This window comes from Molossus molossus, unplaced genomic scaffold (genome assembly GCF_014108415.1).
Source record: "Molossus molossus isolate mMolMol1 unplaced genomic scaffold, mMolMol1.p scaffold_m16_p_11, whole genome shotgun sequence".
NCBI classification, from domain to species: domain Eukaryota; kingdom Metazoa; phylum Chordata; class Mammalia; order Chiroptera; family Molossidae; genus Molossus; species Molossus molossus.
The window spans coordinates 99,856,575-99,874,022 of NW_023425346.1; the positions used below are offsets into that span (position 1 = coordinate 99,856,575).

General features: G+C 47.2%; 1 protein-coding gene across 3 annotated transcripts in view; it reads right to left on the minus strand.

Annotated features, from left to right (window-relative positions):
• SLC16A14 (solute carrier family 16 member 14) overlaps window positions 1-7,567 on the minus strand; it is a 30,996-nt gene extending 23,429 nt beyond the window's left edge. The window contains exons 1-2 of one of the 3 annotated variants that reach the window (XM_036255048.1): window positions 7,283-7,567; window positions 2,030-2,108 (exon numbers count right to left, since the gene is read on the minus strand). In XM_036255048.1, coding sequence (XP_036110941.1) covers window positions 2,030-2,061 — 32 coding nt within the window. In that variant the 5' untranslated portion in view covers window positions 2,062-2,108; window positions 7,283-7,567. Of the gene's footprint in view, window positions 1-2,029; window positions 2,109-7,109; window positions 7,168-7,282 lie in introns of those variants that run through there. The other 2 variants (XM_036255049.1, XM_036255050.1) reach the window with 2 other exon arrangements.
• Window positions 7,568-17,448: the final 9,881 nt, after the last annotated feature.

The following is a 17,448-nucleotide window of genomic DNA, read 5'->3' on the forward strand; positions in this document are numbered from 1 at the left end:
CCTCAGTGTTCAGGATAATGGAAGAGACCGTTGCCTACTACGTGTGGAAATGGTTGTCAGGGAGTTCCACAGTGGGGCTGAGCCCTGCGGGGCACCACTGCAGGGTCACGGGGAGGGGAGCACCAAGCACAGAGCGGCAGGAGCACTCTGCCCCAAAAGCAAGCAATTTGGTGGAGCACCGTCCACAGAGAACTTGAAAACAACAATAATCAACTCAAAGTTGCTGTTTTTTTTTTGTTTGTTTTTTTTATGAGCCCTATGTGGCAGCAATTCCAGACAATGTCACTGATAAAATATTCCTCTTAGAATCAAAACAGCCTGGTGCTGGCATAAGGACAGGCATATAGATCAATGGAACTCAACAGAGAACGCAGAAATCGACCCAAGACAGTATGCACAATTAATATTTGACAAAAGAGGCAAGAGCATACCATGGAGAAAAAACAGTCTCTTCAATAAATGGTGCTGGGAAAATTGGACAGCTATGTGCAAAAAAACAAATCGAGACCACCAACTTACACCACACACAAGAATAAACTTAAAATGGATAAAAGACTTAAATGTAACTCGTGAAACCATAAAAATCCTAGAAGAAAATGTAGGCAGAAAAATCTCAGACATCATACATAGTGAAATTTTCACTGATACATCACCTAGGGCAAAAGAAACAAAGGAAAAAAAATAAGAAATGGGACTACATCAAACTAAAAAGCTTCTGCACAGCACAAGAAATCAGCATTAAAATGAAAAGGGAACCCACTTTCTAGGAGAACAAATTTGTCAATGATACATCATATAAGGGGTTATATCCAAAATATATAGTGTACTCATACAACTCAACAAAAGGAAGACAAACAATCTAATTAAAAAATGGACAGAGGACCTGAATAGAAACTTCTCCTAGCAGGACATACAAATGGCCAGAAGACATATGAACAAACTCTCTACATCTCTAATCATCAGAAAGATTCAAATTAAAACAACTATGAAGTCTCACCTCACACCTGCCAGAATGGCTACTATCAATAAATCCTTAAACAACAAGTGCTGGCGAGGGTGTGGAGAAAAGGGGACTCTAGTACACTGTTGGTGGGAACGCAGACTGGTGCAGCCACTATGGAAAACAATATGGTGTTTCCTCAAAAAATTAAAAATGGAACTGCCATTTGACCCAGTGATCCCACTGCTGGGAATATACCCTAAGAAGCCTGAAACACCAACCAGGAAGCTTATATGCACCCCTATCTTCATAGCAGTGCTATTTACAATTGCTAAGATCTGGAAACAGCCCGAGTGCCCATCAGTAGATGAGTGGATAAAAAAGCTGTAGTACATTTACACAATGGAATACTATGCAGCCGTAAGAAAGAGAGACCTCTTACCCTTTGAAATGACATGGAGGGACCTGGAGAATATTATACTGAGTGAAATAAGCCAGTCAGAGAAAGACAAGTATCACATGACCTCACTTATTTATGGAACATCATGAACAAAATAAGCTGTCAACCAAAATAGATCCAGAGTCATGGAAGTAGGGAACAGACTAACAACCTCAGAGGGATGGGGGGTGGGAGGGGTGAGAAGAGATAAACCAAAGAACTTACATGCATATATGCACAACCAAAGGACACAAACATTAGGCTGGGAAAAGCAGGAGGTGGGTGGGGGCGGGGAGGAGGGAGTCAATGGGAAAACAAGGGGAACATCTGTAATACTTTTGACAATAAAAAAATGATAGTTAATACTGTAATATAATCTCTTGTTTCAGTAAAAAACAAATAAATACCAGAAAAGAAATAGTCCTCTTGGAAAAAAAATCTTTTGCTGGTCAAAGTTCCAAACAATTATATTTCAGTGTTATAAGCTCCAAATTAGCATGCCTTTATTATTACTCATCCTTTCTTAAACCTTGTATTCTACATGGAAGTGATTTCAGGAAACCACTGTTATGCAGTAGGCCCCGGGCACAGGTATGGTCCAGCTCATTTTGAGAGTAAGTTCCTAAGAGTTCAGATTGGTTGGCGCTCACCTCGGCTCAGTCCGGGTCTGCAGTCCCTGCATTGCCACATGTCACTGCAGGACATTTGCGTGAACTGTAACAGCAATTACTGTGGAGACGAAGACCAGAACTCGAGTTACTTCACCCTTCTGCCCCTGTATATGCCCACCTGGAGATTTCATTTTTGTTTAAAATTTAAAATAGCGAAACAGAGCGCAAGCGTGCGAGGTGAAAAACTTTGGCTTGAGAATGTGACATGTGGGGTGAATACATGGAATGTTTGGCTCACTGTGAATAATGTCTTTCAAGTGAAAATCTGGTTTTTCCAATTAATTAATTTAAAACAGGAGAACACATAGAATAATGGTTATTACAGACCATTACATATGATTATTACTGACAGATCATTTTGTGGCAATGGAGGAAGGTGATATAAAAATGATCCCAAATACACTGCGAATACCTCCAGCGATGGGCCGTGTCCCAGCGTGTGCTGATGTGGACGGGGAGGAGGACACCGGACCTGGGTGAAATGCAGTGTCCGCAGCCTCCTTCTGCGTGCCCCTAAGAACTGGTTTTACCTTTTTAATGGTTACATGGCCTGCGAAATCTAAAATACTCACTCTCTGACCCTTCATAGGGGGAGTTTGCTGATCCAGGGACTATGGCATTGGTTCTGGATAAGAGTTTGTTGGGGAGACAGGGGCTCGGGGGAACCAGGGTTGCTGTAGAAGAGCAATTGAATGGATTTGTCTGGGGACTCATCCTGATTTTTCCTGTCTCTCATACCTCTTTCTCATTATTTTTATCTTTTAAATGATTTTATCTCCTAAGTAGCTGTCCAGTTCTCAACTGCTTCACTTCCTGCCCACGCTGCTGCTTCTGGCCTGGGTCCCTCTCCACTCCCGTTGCCCAGACCGCTGGGTGTGATGAGAGCTATCCTGCCTTGTCATTTCAGTTATCTTGCTGATCAAGTCCGCCCCCACGGGCGTGGTTACCGGGCTGGCCCTGCCCTCTGGCTGCTGCCAGGTTCTCCTCCTGCACATCTGCACCCCTGCCAGTCCCTCCTCCTGTCCCCCAATCTTGGCACTTCGCTGTCCTGCTCTGGGAAGCACGGGCAGCTCCCTATACTTGGCACAGTTTCTTTTAAGCTTTTGTGCGTGACCCTCTCTTCTTCCCTCTTTTGGGAACGTACTCTGTCCTTCTAACCTCTTGGTCCTCTTCAGCTCATCCTTCAAAATTCAACTAAACTATAATAGTGAACCTTGACATAGTGAGAAAATCTCCCCTGCAGACAAGTCAAATAGCCACCGTTAGATAGTGTAGATGTTAGATAACTCAGTCCTGGTATAACCACAATGCAAGTCCACCATCAACAGTCAAGTCGCACTGAACTCCGAAGACGTGGGAAGTGTGAATTACACGTGGGGGCCACAACATGGGACATGTGTCATGATCCCTTTGTTGCTGTTAAAGATATGTATCCAGAGGGAAGAAGACGGGAGTGAAACAAAGAAAAATGTTGATGGACATTATTCTTCGGATGACGGTCTTACAAGTAATGTTCACTCCTTTAATTTGTCTCATTGGTCAAAAAAAAAAAAAAAAATCTAAATAAACACATATTAGCTTTATAAGAAACTAAGTTCCCTTTATCTTTTAAACACCATCTGGATCAGCTTCTTTTCTCCATAGATTAGTGGCTAAATGGTAAAGGAGGGGGAAAAGAAGACAGATTAATCCTAGAGCCACTTTCCTTGGGAAGTCTAGATCGTGTGGAGCTCTAGCTTGTACGCATGTCTGCCGCCACCCTCCTCCCCCAAGGAGAGAAGAGCCTGCCTCTGACAGAAAGGGATGAGGCAGCCCTTTCTCTGTGGAGCTCACAGCCCAGAAAACTGCTGCACTGTCAGAAGGGCTGGGGGGCTGAACCTAGAAAGGGTTCGGAGGGTGTTGGTGGTTGTCCGCCTGCAGGCCCTGCTAGGTGCAAGCAGAATCCAAGGAGCCAGGAAGAGCAGCCAGATAACGGGTGTGAGTGGCCTATTTAAGTCATAATGTCGTTTACAATCAGTGGGACAACGCTCAGCTCTGTTTCATAAAACAACACCACTTGGCATTTTCCTAAAGTCCATCTACATGAAAGAAAGACTTTGAAATAATAATACAAAAATTACAGTTTTTCAAATCATGAGTTAAAATAGTGAGCATTTTTCTGAGCAATGTCAAGAACTTTATAGTCTTACTGAATTATTTATTTTATGGGTGAAGAGATGCAGTTGCCATTGAACTGTTCTTGACATTTGCAGTTTATTTAGTCATAAATAAAGGACATTGAGCAACATCTAATGGACTGGTTTTATTCAAGAGGCGCAGCCCTGCATGCAGACCAGTGTCAGATGGAGCACACTGCTGGGGGTGGGGTGGGGGGGGAGGTGCTGTCAGGTACGCAGGAGGAAATTGAAGGTCCACCAGAGCCATCTGCGATTCATACCTAAATCTCTCTAAAAGTCATTCCTGTTTGGATGAATCACAGTCAACCTACTGGCCAACCAGGTTCACTAAAAATCCAAAGTCAAGCCTTGGCCGGTGGCTCAGTTGGTTGGAGCATCATCCCATACACTGAAAGGTCTGGGGTTCAAGCCCAATCAGGGGTCATGCAGGAGGCAACCAATCGATGTGTCTCTCTCACATCGATGTTTCTCTCTCTCTCCCTCCCACTCTGTCTGAAGATAAATGTAAAAGTATCTTTGGGTGAGGATTAAAAAAAAAGTCCCCTTTAAAAAATAAACAAAAATAAAAACAGCCCTGGCTGAACCGACTCAGCGGTTGGAGCTTTGGCCCTAGGACCAGAGAGCCCTGGGTTTGGTTCCTGCTAAGGGTGCGTACCTCAGTTGCAGTTTGTCCCCAGCCCAGTTGTGTTCGTGTGGGTGGCAGCCACTCAATGTGTCTCTTTCATATCCATGTTTCTCTCTCCCTTCCTCCCTCTCTCCCTCCTGCTCTATCTGAAGATAAATGCAAAAAAAGTGTCCTCAGGTGAGGATGAAAAACAAAAAAACAAAAACACCCAAAAGTCAACAGAAGAATAAATGTCCCTCTGCTCCAGCCCAAGTTTGCTTATAGCATGTCAGCATTCCTATAATTATGAGATAGAAGAGTCATTTGCATATTATGGTCCTCCTGTGTACCTGGAGAGGAAGGGCGAATGCGGAGAGAGCTCTGGCCACTCAGCCCCCGGCCGCAAGTCTTTCTTCACCATAAGGCCTTCAAGCTCCCCCCACCCCTTCCTCCATCCTCCGCATGCATGTGGCACACGGGTAAATGGAGGCACTGAGGGTGGGGCTCCCGCTAAGGGCCAGCTGAAATGTTACAGGCCTGTTGGAAGCTCAGCATATAACATCAGGGCCTCACAGTGAAGAAGGTGAAGGAAGGAAGTGGAGAGATTATAGTCAAGGGTAGAAAAGGAATCATAAATGAGGGAAACAATGTAACATATGCAGGCTTCCATATGGAGGTCAGAGTCTCCCGGAGTGCGCCAGAGATTAAAACGGAATTCAATTTCCACAGCTTTGTTAACAGAATATGTCTCATAAGCAAGTTGTTCATTTTTAATTCAGCTATTGTGATTATGTGAGCAGGTGGAGAGCTCATTATAAATAACAAGCAAAGAGGAAAGGGTAAGGTAAAACTAAAATGACAGTCTTCTGCAACGGTGGACGGAGCATGTTGGTAGCACGTTTTCTATTAGATCCTAGCTGTGATGGCATGTCCACCCCCTTTAAAAAAGGGGTTTTATTGATTTTTTAGAGAGAGAGGAAGGGAGAGAAGCACTGATCGGCTGCCTCCTGCACGCCCCCTACTGGGGGTCGAGCTGGCAACCAGCAACCAGGCAGGTGCCCTGACCCGGAATCCAACCGGGACCTCTCAGTCCATGGACGTCGCTCAATCCACTGAGCCACACTGTCTAGGGACGGTGGGTCCCCCTTTAACTTGGCTCTGTAGAAACTTTGCCTCTACACCTGGTTGCCCAGGAACTGTTGAGCCATTAGAGAGAGCACTTGAGGCCAACGGGCTGAAAAGGCTGAAGCAGCCAAGGCTGGTGCTGAGCTGTGCAGAGAAGATGGTGCGGGAGAAACCGGGAGCCTAGCAGGGGGCAACTAAGCATGTAAATGACCCTTCTAGGGCTCGGGGACGGCTCTGGGTGGCTTCTCCACAAAGATCCTATCCAGTTGGTATTAAAGTCCCATTTCACAGATCAGGAAACCGAGGCTATAAACTAGCCAGTAGTGGAGCCCAACTGGAGACCAGCCCTGCCAGATTCCGAAGCTTATTTTACACCCGCCCGCATCTCTGCCTCCCCACCCGCTCACTCACACCCGCACTAAAAACCACAAAGAAGCCAGAGAAGGGGGGAAGGAATCTTTCTAATCCCCACTAATAACCCACACTCATCCTTGTTAATGAGCCCGAATCAACTTTTCCACGGAAAGAAAACGGCTTAACTGGTAAGCAGAGTTGAGCTCCTAAAACATCGTCAATGGCCTGAGCGGCATTTGGCCCCGAAATGGCCGTCCCCCGTCCCTCGCCCCATTTTAGCCCCCCCGCCCTTTCCTCCCTGGGAGCCTTGATCAGAACCAGCTCCTGCGAGCCTTCGGCGGGATCCGGCCTCTGCACCCCTCCGAGCGCCCTCCCGCCTACCCCGGCGCCCCTGCCAGGCACTCCGGGCTCCGGGTGCCGAGACCTCGCGTCCCCTGGCGCGCCTGGAACCTGCCAGGTCCGCAGGGAAGAGGCGCGGCTGGCAGTCCCGGCAGCCTGCACACCCCTGCATGTCCCCAGCCTCAGCCCCGGGTCTCCCCTCCCCGCTCCGTGCCTGGCTGGTTGGAGTCTCAAAGGGGGTCTTGGGAGAAGGCAGGGAGAGCGGCCCGCGGGGCAGCCCGCGCGTCTCCGGCCGGAGCGGTTCCGAGGGAGCCGTGTCCCCGGAGGACGCGAGAGGCCCTGGCCCCGGGGCAGCGAGGAGCGCATCCTCACGCTCCGCCCTGGACCGCGGTCACCGCGCCTGTCCCGGGGTGGCCTCGCCCGCAGCCCGGGGGCCCCTGCCTGGGTGCGACCACCGCACCTTGGAGCATCCCTGCCCGCGACTGCCAGGCAGCCGTTCCCGACCGTGCCCTGGCCTGCGCCGCCCCTTCCCGAGGGTCCCCGGAGTGCCACCCGCAGTCCCCAACGCCAAGATGCCCCCAGAGCCGCCCCATCTCCCGGGCCCGCGGCGCCCCGCGGCCTCGGGATACTCACCGCCCAGGGCGCGTGGGGCTGCGGCCTCACTGGGCTCCCGGCCCGGATCCCTGAACTCGCTGCTCCCCTCGGAGCCCCCTGAGCGGCTGGGCGTAGAGATTTGTTGCGATGTCGCCTATCATCCTGGATTTGTGGGCGCCTGCTGCTCGGCGCTCCACCCGGCTCGGTGCGCTGGGCGCGGGGCTCCGGGCTCCTCTGCCGCTTGACGCCGGCACAGGTGAATGTCTGGTGGGGCTCTGAGCTCCAGGCCTCCGTCCGTGTGTCTTTAAAAAGGGTGCTTTTGGAGGTGGCCCGAACCTAACCTGAGCTCCCTTCCAATCAGTGCAATTTCAAATCTCCAGGCTCGTTCATTCCTGTACCGGCTAATTCTGGTTTGACAGAAAAAAAAATTGCAGTCACCTCACGTGCACACTCTTGTGGCCGGTCGTAGTTTATGGCTTTGGCGGAGGTTCGAATGCTCTGCACATTTTCATTACTGCAGGCAGGGGCCTGAAACCTAACGCAAGATGCAGGCGAGAACAGCGGTTTCTTCCATTTCTCCGAGATAGGAGACACCTGATGAAAGAGACCCCCACCCAAGTCGGGCCACAAAATATGGCAGTCTGTAGATGGAAAAGACTGAAAACCCCTTCGTGCCATGCTGGGTCTCTGGCTGCCTGCTTTTTCTCCAGTATGTGACTTTGGTCATTCCTTACCTTCTTTCATGGGCACTATGGACAAATTTCATTTCCACCCGTGACTCCCCTGTTCCCCAAACAATGCGTTGCACATGGAAAGTTGTCAATATTTGTGAAATGAATGTGCGAATAAAGAAAGCCAGGGCTAGTTTACCTGGCCTGGAGGATTTTGTACCTTAGTAGTTTCCTATTGCTGTTGTAATCAGTGGTCATAAACCCAGGGGCTGCAAACAGCCCGGGTTAGATATCTTACAGTTCTGGAGGTCAGAAGTCTGAAATGGGTACTTGTTGGCTAACCTCAAGGTGTTGGCAGGGTTGTGTTCCTACTGGCAGTTCAAGGCAAGAGGCACCAGCTCCCTGGCTCATGGCCACTTCCTCTGTCTTCAAAGCCAGCAATGTTGCATCATTGTATGCCTTTCCCCTAGAGTCACACCACCTTCTGTCTTTCCTATCACCCTCTCCCCCTTTTAAAGGCTCTTCGATTGCACTGGGCCTACTCAGTGGTAACTGGGTTATTGGATAATCCAAATAATCTCCTTGTTTTAAACTCAGCTGATTAGCGATCTTAATTCCACCTGTGACCTTAATTCCCCCTTTGCCATGTAAGGTAACATAATCACAGGGTGCAGGGATTAGGATGTGGACATCTGTAAGGGACTGTTATTCTGTCCACCACAAATTTCCTTCTTTGTTCCTTTCTTGTGTTGTTTTTTTTTCCTTTCTTGCAAAAAAGAATAGTCACATGTATTTTACATTGCCACTTATTTCAAATCTTGATTAAAAGACAATTGAGAACATTGCGAGAGATTGTGGCTGAGGACATTTTGATGAGGACTGGCCTTACGGGTCCAAATATTTTACTATTGCTCATCAGAACATGAGCAATTGGGTGCTTAGTGTTCCCTTGGGCTGTCCTCCAATATCGTCCATTTTAGCCAGGCTTTTGACAGCATGTCACGATCGTGGTTCCCAGCAAATATCTCAAGCTCAGACGATTCGTTTTATTTGAAAAGAAGTATGTAAGACTTTTAAGTCTGGTTTTGTTTTCTCTGAAATCTAATAGACTTATTGAAGTATAATTGATATAGTATGAACTGCACATATTTAAGTGTACAATTTGATGAGTTGTAGCATTAGTCTGTGGAACCATCACTTCAAATAACTCCAAAATTTTCCTTGTGCCCTTTGTAATCCGGTCCTCACTCCACCTCCACACACCCAGGCAACCTCTCATCTGCTGTCTGCAAAGCTTCTACTCTGGACCATACTCTAGATGTGCACTTCACATCTGAGACCCCCACCCAGCTGGTGAAGTATAATGGACAAGTAACATTGTATATATTTAAAGTATACAGTGTGATGATTTGATACACATATGCATTGTGAAATGACTACCATAGTCAGGTTAATGAACACATTCATCACTTCACATCGTTAGCTTTTTTTGGTGGTGAGAATGCTTAAGGTCTATTCTCTTAGCAAATTCCAAGTGTACAATACAGTATTGTTTACTACAGTCACCATGGTGTACATTAGATCCCCAGAATGTGTAACTGGCAGTTTGTTCCCTTTGACCTACATCTTCCCATTTCCCCCATCCCTCAGCCCTTGGCACCCACCATTCTCCTCTGTTTCTGTGAGTCTGACTTTTGTTTTTAGACTCCACAAATGAGTGAGATCACACAGTATTTGTCTTTCTCTGACTAGCTCATTTCACTTAACATAATGTCCTACAATTTCATCCACATTGTCACAAAAGGCGGAATGTTCTTCTTTTTGGTGGCTGAATAATATTCCATTGTATGCATATACCACATTTTCTTTAGCCACTGAGCCAATGAGAGACAGTTGTTTCCATATCTTGGCTTTGTAAATAACGCTGCAATGAACACGGGAGTGCAGATGTGTGTTCAAGGTCCTGATTTTCCTTTCCTGCTGAAGGCTGTTCTGATAAATCATTCATCTCATCTGCCCTACAACACAGATGAGTCTTGAAAATGTAAGGAAAAGTGAAAGGTCAGTCATAGAAGACCGCATAGAGCATGATTCCATTTATATGAAATGTCCAGAATAACCACATCTGCAGAGAAAGAAGTAGATTGGTGGTTGCCCAAGGGCTACGGATGTTGGGCAGAAAACAGAGAGGAACTGCTAATGGGTAAGGGCTTGCTTGGGCAATGAAAATGCTCTAAAAGTGACTTTGGCGATGGGATGTGAAAGTCTGTGAATACCCTAAACATGATTGAATTACAAAAATCCAAAACAAAACCAATAACCTAATTTAAACTCTTTCCCAAACTGAATAGAGTGGACCATATATGAACCAGTCCTGAGAATGGGTTATGATCTAAGCATAATGCTGAATCTACTATGTACCCGAAGTCCAAGATTCAGTGACTATCTTCCTTGGCCTCATCTTAAGCAATAACTTTCATGTAGTCGTGGTTGCGATGTTCCAGATATACATCTGTCCAGTGCACAGAAATAGAAGATCCTACCTATTTTAAAGTGTGTCAGCCTATCTCCTGCTTCATGGTACTTGCCACCTTCCCACTTGTCTTGCTGCCCAGACACACCTATGTCATGGGCAGGCTGCGACAGAGCCCTCGTGTTTTCCTGAGTACCTGGGGTGTGAGATTACAGGAAAAGGCCATTGCTTTCCATAGGGCTGTTCTAAACAAAGACACGAGAAATATCCCGGCAGCTCAGATTTGAGTTTTCTTCCTGGTCTTGGACCTCCCCAGACTTCATCTCAAAACACACAAAAAACTTCTGCCCCTGGTAGTTTCCAGCCTACACTTACCATGAATTTAAATGCAAAGGACAGATCGCGGTGAATAGATACATAGCAAACTCGGGGACCTGTTTCTGTCTTTACATTCATCTTCTGAGTTTTTTACATTTTCCTTTCTGATAACCAGTAGCCTCGTGTAGTAGCATATGGTTTCATAAGAGTAGAAGGTCTAAAAATTCCAGTTCTGTCACTAAGTTGGAAATTAAACACGTTCTCACACATGAGTCTTGAAGAAGTAAGGCTTGGTTCATGGTGGTTGTATCAGTGTTGTTGATTATTAGAATACATTATTTGTTTAACTTTTATGAAATCAAGGCTCTTATTGGCAAACCATTAAAATGTTTTCCTGCAGCTATAGGTTTTTCTTCTTTTATTTAATACCCATGTTCCTAAAAAGTGTATTGTAGATCAAATATTATTTTAAATGCTCTCAGGTTATTCATTGATGGAAATGCGTGGGGAATCCTTCTGAGGCTAGAAAAATCCTCATGTACTGATATATTTATATACCAAACTTACGTTTCATGGGTTAGGATTTAAATTTTATTATTTCCCTTAAAGCAGAGCACACTTGCAACTTATACTATTTTTAACATATTTGGAGTGTTCAAAAATGGATCACTGGCATTAAACATCCATGCTCAATGCTCAAAAAGTCAACTACACATCATATGCTTTGAGAATGTCATCAATAAATAGGACCAAGTTTGGGACACCATGAATACGGATGAGAAAGACCTAGCACCTTCCTCTTTTTAGGTGTGACCACAGTGTGGCCTTCTTTGCAGTAACAAATGTTTCTGATGTAACCAGTTGAGACGTGGATGCCATAAATCTAAGAAGGAAAGAATCTGCTGAGAGAGCACTTGAACCATTCTCTCCTTGCAGGACAGGTTTTATCTGATAAAATTAATACAAGCTATTGAAGGATGATGTGTGGTTTAAGGAAGAATCGGTAAACAGGTTCTTTTACTTTACACAGGAGGAAGATGGTTCTCTCTTTTCTATGATCATTTTTGGTGGATTTCTTGTACTTCTACCCTGTACCTTTAAGCTGGACAGACAAACCTAGGAAAGCTCTTAGCCAGAGATCAATCAGAATGGGCTGTAGCCCTTCAGCCCTGTTGTAGCAATGTTCTCAAACCTCTGTCTGTCCTGCCCTTGACCTTGGGCTCCCTCCATTCTGTTTTCTACCTGACTCATATTGACTCGGTTTGCGACTGAGGTTCCAAGTTCTTCCCTTCACCTTGGTGGCGGTAAATCTTCCAGCCCATGCTGTTTCTGTAACCTTGCTCACCAGGCCAGGCCCCCAGCTCGGCCCACTACCCTGACTCCCCTGCAAGAGAGGATCAGATGATTTCGATGTATTGCGAAGGCCGAAGGCCAGCATTAGGAAACCCTTAGGACTGTGTAACCAGTGATTACAAAAATCAGGAGCTGGCTTCTTCCTGGCTGTGAAGAGGCAGAGCCTGTGTGACGGAGGCCGAGAGCCCACGGTGCCGAGGTGGTCAGGTGGTGAGGTCAGTCCGACCTGAGCTGGAAGCCCCGCTCCTCCCCTCTGCATCTGTGTGGCCTGGGCACGGGCCCCAGCTTGGGCATGATGGCAGTACTGTACTCCATCGAAGCTTTATTGTGACGGTTAACTAAGATAATGCATGGGGTGCACAGTGCTGGGCATATCATGAGGGAACTTGGCTTTAAAGTAGCAGTAACGGTGTCATCCAAACACATTCTACTTGGGAGCAAATGCCTCACAGCAGCGCCCTTCCGAGAGGCGGCATAAATTAGTGCTTGAGAGCATATGCCCTGGAGTTTCAAGGCCTGGGTTCAAATCCCAACGTCCACCCCTTAGTTCACCTCTTAATGAGATCACTTAGCATCTCTAAGTCTCAGTGTCATCTTCTGCAAAATGGGAAGAAGAAAGAGGAGGAGCAGGAGAAGGAGGAAGAGGAGAGGGGAGGGGAGGGGGAGGGGAAACAAGTGTTATAAAGTAAAACCTAGCAGGCTGAGAGGAGCGAGGGGGAGGGTTGCTCTGTTCTTTTGTACATTTAGGTTGGTCTTGACAAGTGGCAGAATCGCTTTTCATTTCCACTAATGAGAGGACACTTCCTCTTAAAAGAACAGTTAAATGAAAAGCTGGGTTCATGTAAGAAAATGATCAGTAAATAATTGTTCAGCAAGATGGCATGCAAATAACCGACTTTGGCACACACTACTCTTAGGCCCTAGTCCCAAGCCTTGGCTGAACACTAGAATCACCTGGGGAGTTCAGAATTCCAGATGGTCAAACCACGCTCCAGACCGACTGCATCAGAACAAAATGCCAAGCAACTGCCCACCCCCCACCCCACAGGAGGTTTATTTTCCGGAGAAATGGAAGTACAGGCGTTCGGACCGACTCAGCTCTCAGGCAGGACAGAAGGTGGGGCTGTGGGTCAGGCAGTGAGCTGGGGGGCTGGGTGAGGCCTTCTCACTGGGTGGTGAGACTCCCGGCGCCTTTCACCTGCCCTGCTGCCCAGACCCCGTCAGTCTCGCGTGTGTTTCCCAAACAGGAGAAGATCCTTCCCTGGAGAGACTGACTGGGCCCAAGAAGAATGATTGACAAATAATCATGTTTTGAGGGTGCCCGATGGAAAAGTTGCTGTTCTTCCCAATCGTAACCAGCCAAACTCACCCTTTGGCACACTCTCCCCTGACCCTGAACCCAGAGCTTCTAGTAAGCTTTCCAGCAGAGTCCTGCAGAAAGGAAGCCCAGATCTATGCACGCTGAGCTAGCTGAGCTCTAAGAAGTTGGTTGCACGGAAGCGGGGTACAGACTGACAATCCCCTAAAGAGGGGGGAGTGATGAACCACAGAACTTATATGCATGTATGCATGAACAGTGGACATGGACAACAATCTGGGGAAGGGGCAGGGAGGGAGGGGGAGGGGGGAATCAGTGGGGGAAAAAGGAGAAACATCTGTAACAAAAATTAATCAATAAAAAAAAAAAAAAAGAAGTTGGTTGCAGCTGTGGAATGGTCCAATCATGAGGTTAGTAGGTCACACATTGGTAGCAGCTGGTAGATGGCACCACTCACTGGACTGTCATGGGTGTCTGACCGTGACCCTGGCACTGAGCTATCTCTGGTGAGAAGGGAGCTGCTTATACAGGATTCATGCTCGTGCCGGGAGCATTCTTGCTCTCTGACCGTAGAGATCGGCTTGGAAGTGGGCTGATGACCTAAACCACAGTACTCGCCCTGGCCCAGCCCCGTGGCTGTACCTGCTGGGAAAGGGGCATTCTCTGCTGGACTTGCGAAGCTGGTAGGACCCAAGCCTCAGACTGCCAGGGGGAACTCTCGCTATTTCATGGAGCACAGGGCGGAGCACTATCTAAGGTTAAAGTCAGTACAGAGGGCAGCGAGCCATGAGTTCGAAATACAATGAAATGCCGCCCTCATTTGAGCAGCTGGGCCCGGCCACACTTTCCAGAATCTTCTATGCTTCATTACATGAACCAATGTGTGTTCTTGAGCCGGTTTGAATCGAGATCCATCCCTTGCAAGTGTGAGGCTCCTGAGTCACACGTGGCCCGTGCACCTTGTATTATGATAGTGTCCATGGCTCTCACGGGGGAGGGATACTGGGCAGCCCCAGGCCCAGAGGGTCCTCAGTAATACACGGGGCATGCTTGCATGAGTCATGCTTCTTGCTGCTGAGTGTGTCCAGAGGGTCCCTCTCTGTTCCCCGGGACCTGGGGGAACATCTGGTTTGCTGCTCTTGTCCTCTCTAGTTCTGTCTCTGGAAATCACTTTCTCTAATTGCGACAGCAAACAGTTGCCTTGGGAAAACATCTTTTCACTTGCTGGCTCCAGAGCCATGCTCAGCAGCTTCCTTTTGCAGAAAAGCTCCACCTTGGGGATTAAAAGGGTGTGCCCGGCTTGAAGTTTGCCCCTGGGCACTTTAATCCGCAGGGAGAGAAGCAGGGAGGATGAGATTGGGGTGAACGGGGGAGGAGCGGAGGAAAGGCTCCGTAGGACCACCCGAGGTTCAGAATTTAAATGACGTCTCTGAGCAGGTGCAATCAAGAGCAAAGTTGTCAAGCAAATTAAGAGTCTTTGGAGTGAAACTTCCAACTCGGGGCCCACTCTCCCTTCCTGCTCTTCCTCTCCAGGTGGTGTCTCTCTCATTAAGTCACTGAGGTCAACTTGTCCTCTAATGGCGTCCAGCTGGCTCTCCCGCATTATATTCCTCATCCTCTGGACAAACCACCACCTCTTGAGTCCCCAGTGTCTTAATTACCATAATTCATTTCAGAAGTGAGTCTCAGATCATGCTCCTCCCCCTCTGTGGAAGCAAATCTTCCATTCCACACCCCACCTCCTCCTCCTCTTCCAACCTCAGCCTCCACCATTTAGTCCTTGGGCCTCTGCATGTCCTGGGTTCCAGCCAGACCAAATCCTCCTACCTTTACTCACCCCAGTCTCTGTATAGGGCCTTACATTTTCTACCTGTGTGCCTAGCCCTAACCCTTTCCATGGGATGACCTTCTCCCCTGTCTTTTTCTATACCTCAGGGACATCTGACCCTATTCTGTCACTCAACAGAGATGTTCTTGATACCCCTTGAACTAACCTGTCGATGTCGGAACATCCAAACCTGCAGAGGATTTTTATGTGAATTTATTCTAATTAAACTGAAGACAATTGCCAGGAAGCAAGATCCCAAGTACTTTGGAGAATAACAGTTTTGCAGTTTCTTTTATGGATTTGCAATTAAGGAGGGAACAAACATAAGGAAGGTTACATGGAGGTGGGAGAAGACAAGGAAGGGACTGGATTATAGGACAGTTAACAAGATTATGTGTTCTCTCAAGGGTGGTTAAGTTTGAGGGGTCTGGAAAGAGGCCTTGCAATTGTGTGTTAACCGAGCTGCCCAGAAACAATGGACAGGGCTTGCTTTTTTTTTAAGGGACCAGGTGCAGAGCAGTGTGGTGAAGTGGTTATGACAATGGGCTCTGGGTCTGAAGTCTGACTCTGCCATTCTCCAGCTGTGTGACCTTGGGCATTTTATTTAACATTTCTGGTCTCAGTTTTCTGGGTCAATGGGAATAATAATAGCACCTGCCTCACTGGATTGTTGTGAGGATTAAATAAAATAATAAATGCAATAAGATCAGAATACAATCCAGTACAGAGTAGTTACAGCATTAGCTATGGTCATTATCATCACGATCATCATCATAACCATCTCCATCTGAATCTCTTTGTTGAACAAAATATTCACGGAATGCTGTTATGTGATAGACGCAGTTGTAGGCAGTGGGATTATAGTGATGGGTCAGATCAGTCTTTGCCCTTGTAAGTTTCGTGTTGTGGGAGGGGAGAAAGGAGACAAGTAGACGGTAAACAAACAGAAGAGCTAACTGCAGATAGTGATGAAGGCAGAGAAATGATCAATGAAAACACAACAAGATGATATGACAGAGAGGGACTTGGAGGCTTTGAAATGTGCTTTGATCACTCTTAAATGGTACAAATTATAGATGTCTTGCCTATTTCCAATGCTCAAAAACACTTGGCAAAGATGAATAGATGAGTGAACAATGAGTTATGACATTTCCCCAAGGTCTGTGTTTATTTTAATTGATTCTGTAATGTTAAAACGATTTGATGATTCAGTGGATTTCAGGTGTCTGCCAGAAGGTAGGTGGGAGAGGATATTTTGAGACAGGACTTCTGTGTCCCCAGCCCCCTCATTTCATGTGCTGTGGGCTCCCTTGATCTCAGGTCAAGTCTGGTTCTGATGAGGTGTGTCCTCAAGTTCAGACAATTAGTTCTGGTCTAGACTCACAGTCACAGCTGAGTGACTCGGTGGCCAGACGGGGTGAGGTAACTGCTTTGTGGACCATGGACGATGGCATGGCCAGAGAAGTTCTCCTCTTACTTATTCAACTCAACCCCACAGAGCCCAGTAAGGGTGTGTTTCTGGAAATCAGAGTCAACTTTATGCACAAGAGGTAGAACTAACCCCCTTCCCCAACTATACAGCACACTTTATAGCTTTTCTCCCTTACCCCTGGCCAGGGAGGCTCAGTTGGTTGGGTATCGTCCTGTGTACCGAAAGGTCTCGGGTTTGGTTTCCAGTCAGGGCACGTGCCGGGTTTCGGGCTCAATCCCTGCTGGGGCAGCCGATCCATGTTTTGCTTTCACATTGATGCTACTCTTTCTCATCCTATCCCTTCCTCTCTCTGTAAACGTCAATGAAAACATTAAAAGCTTTCTCCCCTGAACACCCCCTCCATGGATTTTGTTACTGGATGAAAGTATCAAGAGCATGAGCTGCCCCTCGGTGCGATGGAGGCGGCTCCGGGAATGCCGACTGAGCAGAGCCCCGGAGCTGACAGGGGCCTAGGCCCGGGAAGGGGAGTGTGCAGGGAGGGGCTGAGATAAGGACTTGCAGAGACCAGCTCAGCTCATGGGATATGCCCAACGCTGTCTCCCAGTCCACTCGGAGGACAGCAAGGTTGATGTTCAGTTGGTATTTCTAGTATGACCATGCAGGGTATTAACATGATGACACATTTCTTTTTTTTTTTTTTATCCTCACCCGAGGACATTTTTCCATTTTTTGTGCAGATAGAGTGGGAGGGAGAGAGAGGTAGAGAGAGAGAGGGAAACATCGATGTGAAAGGGACACATCGAGTGGCTGCC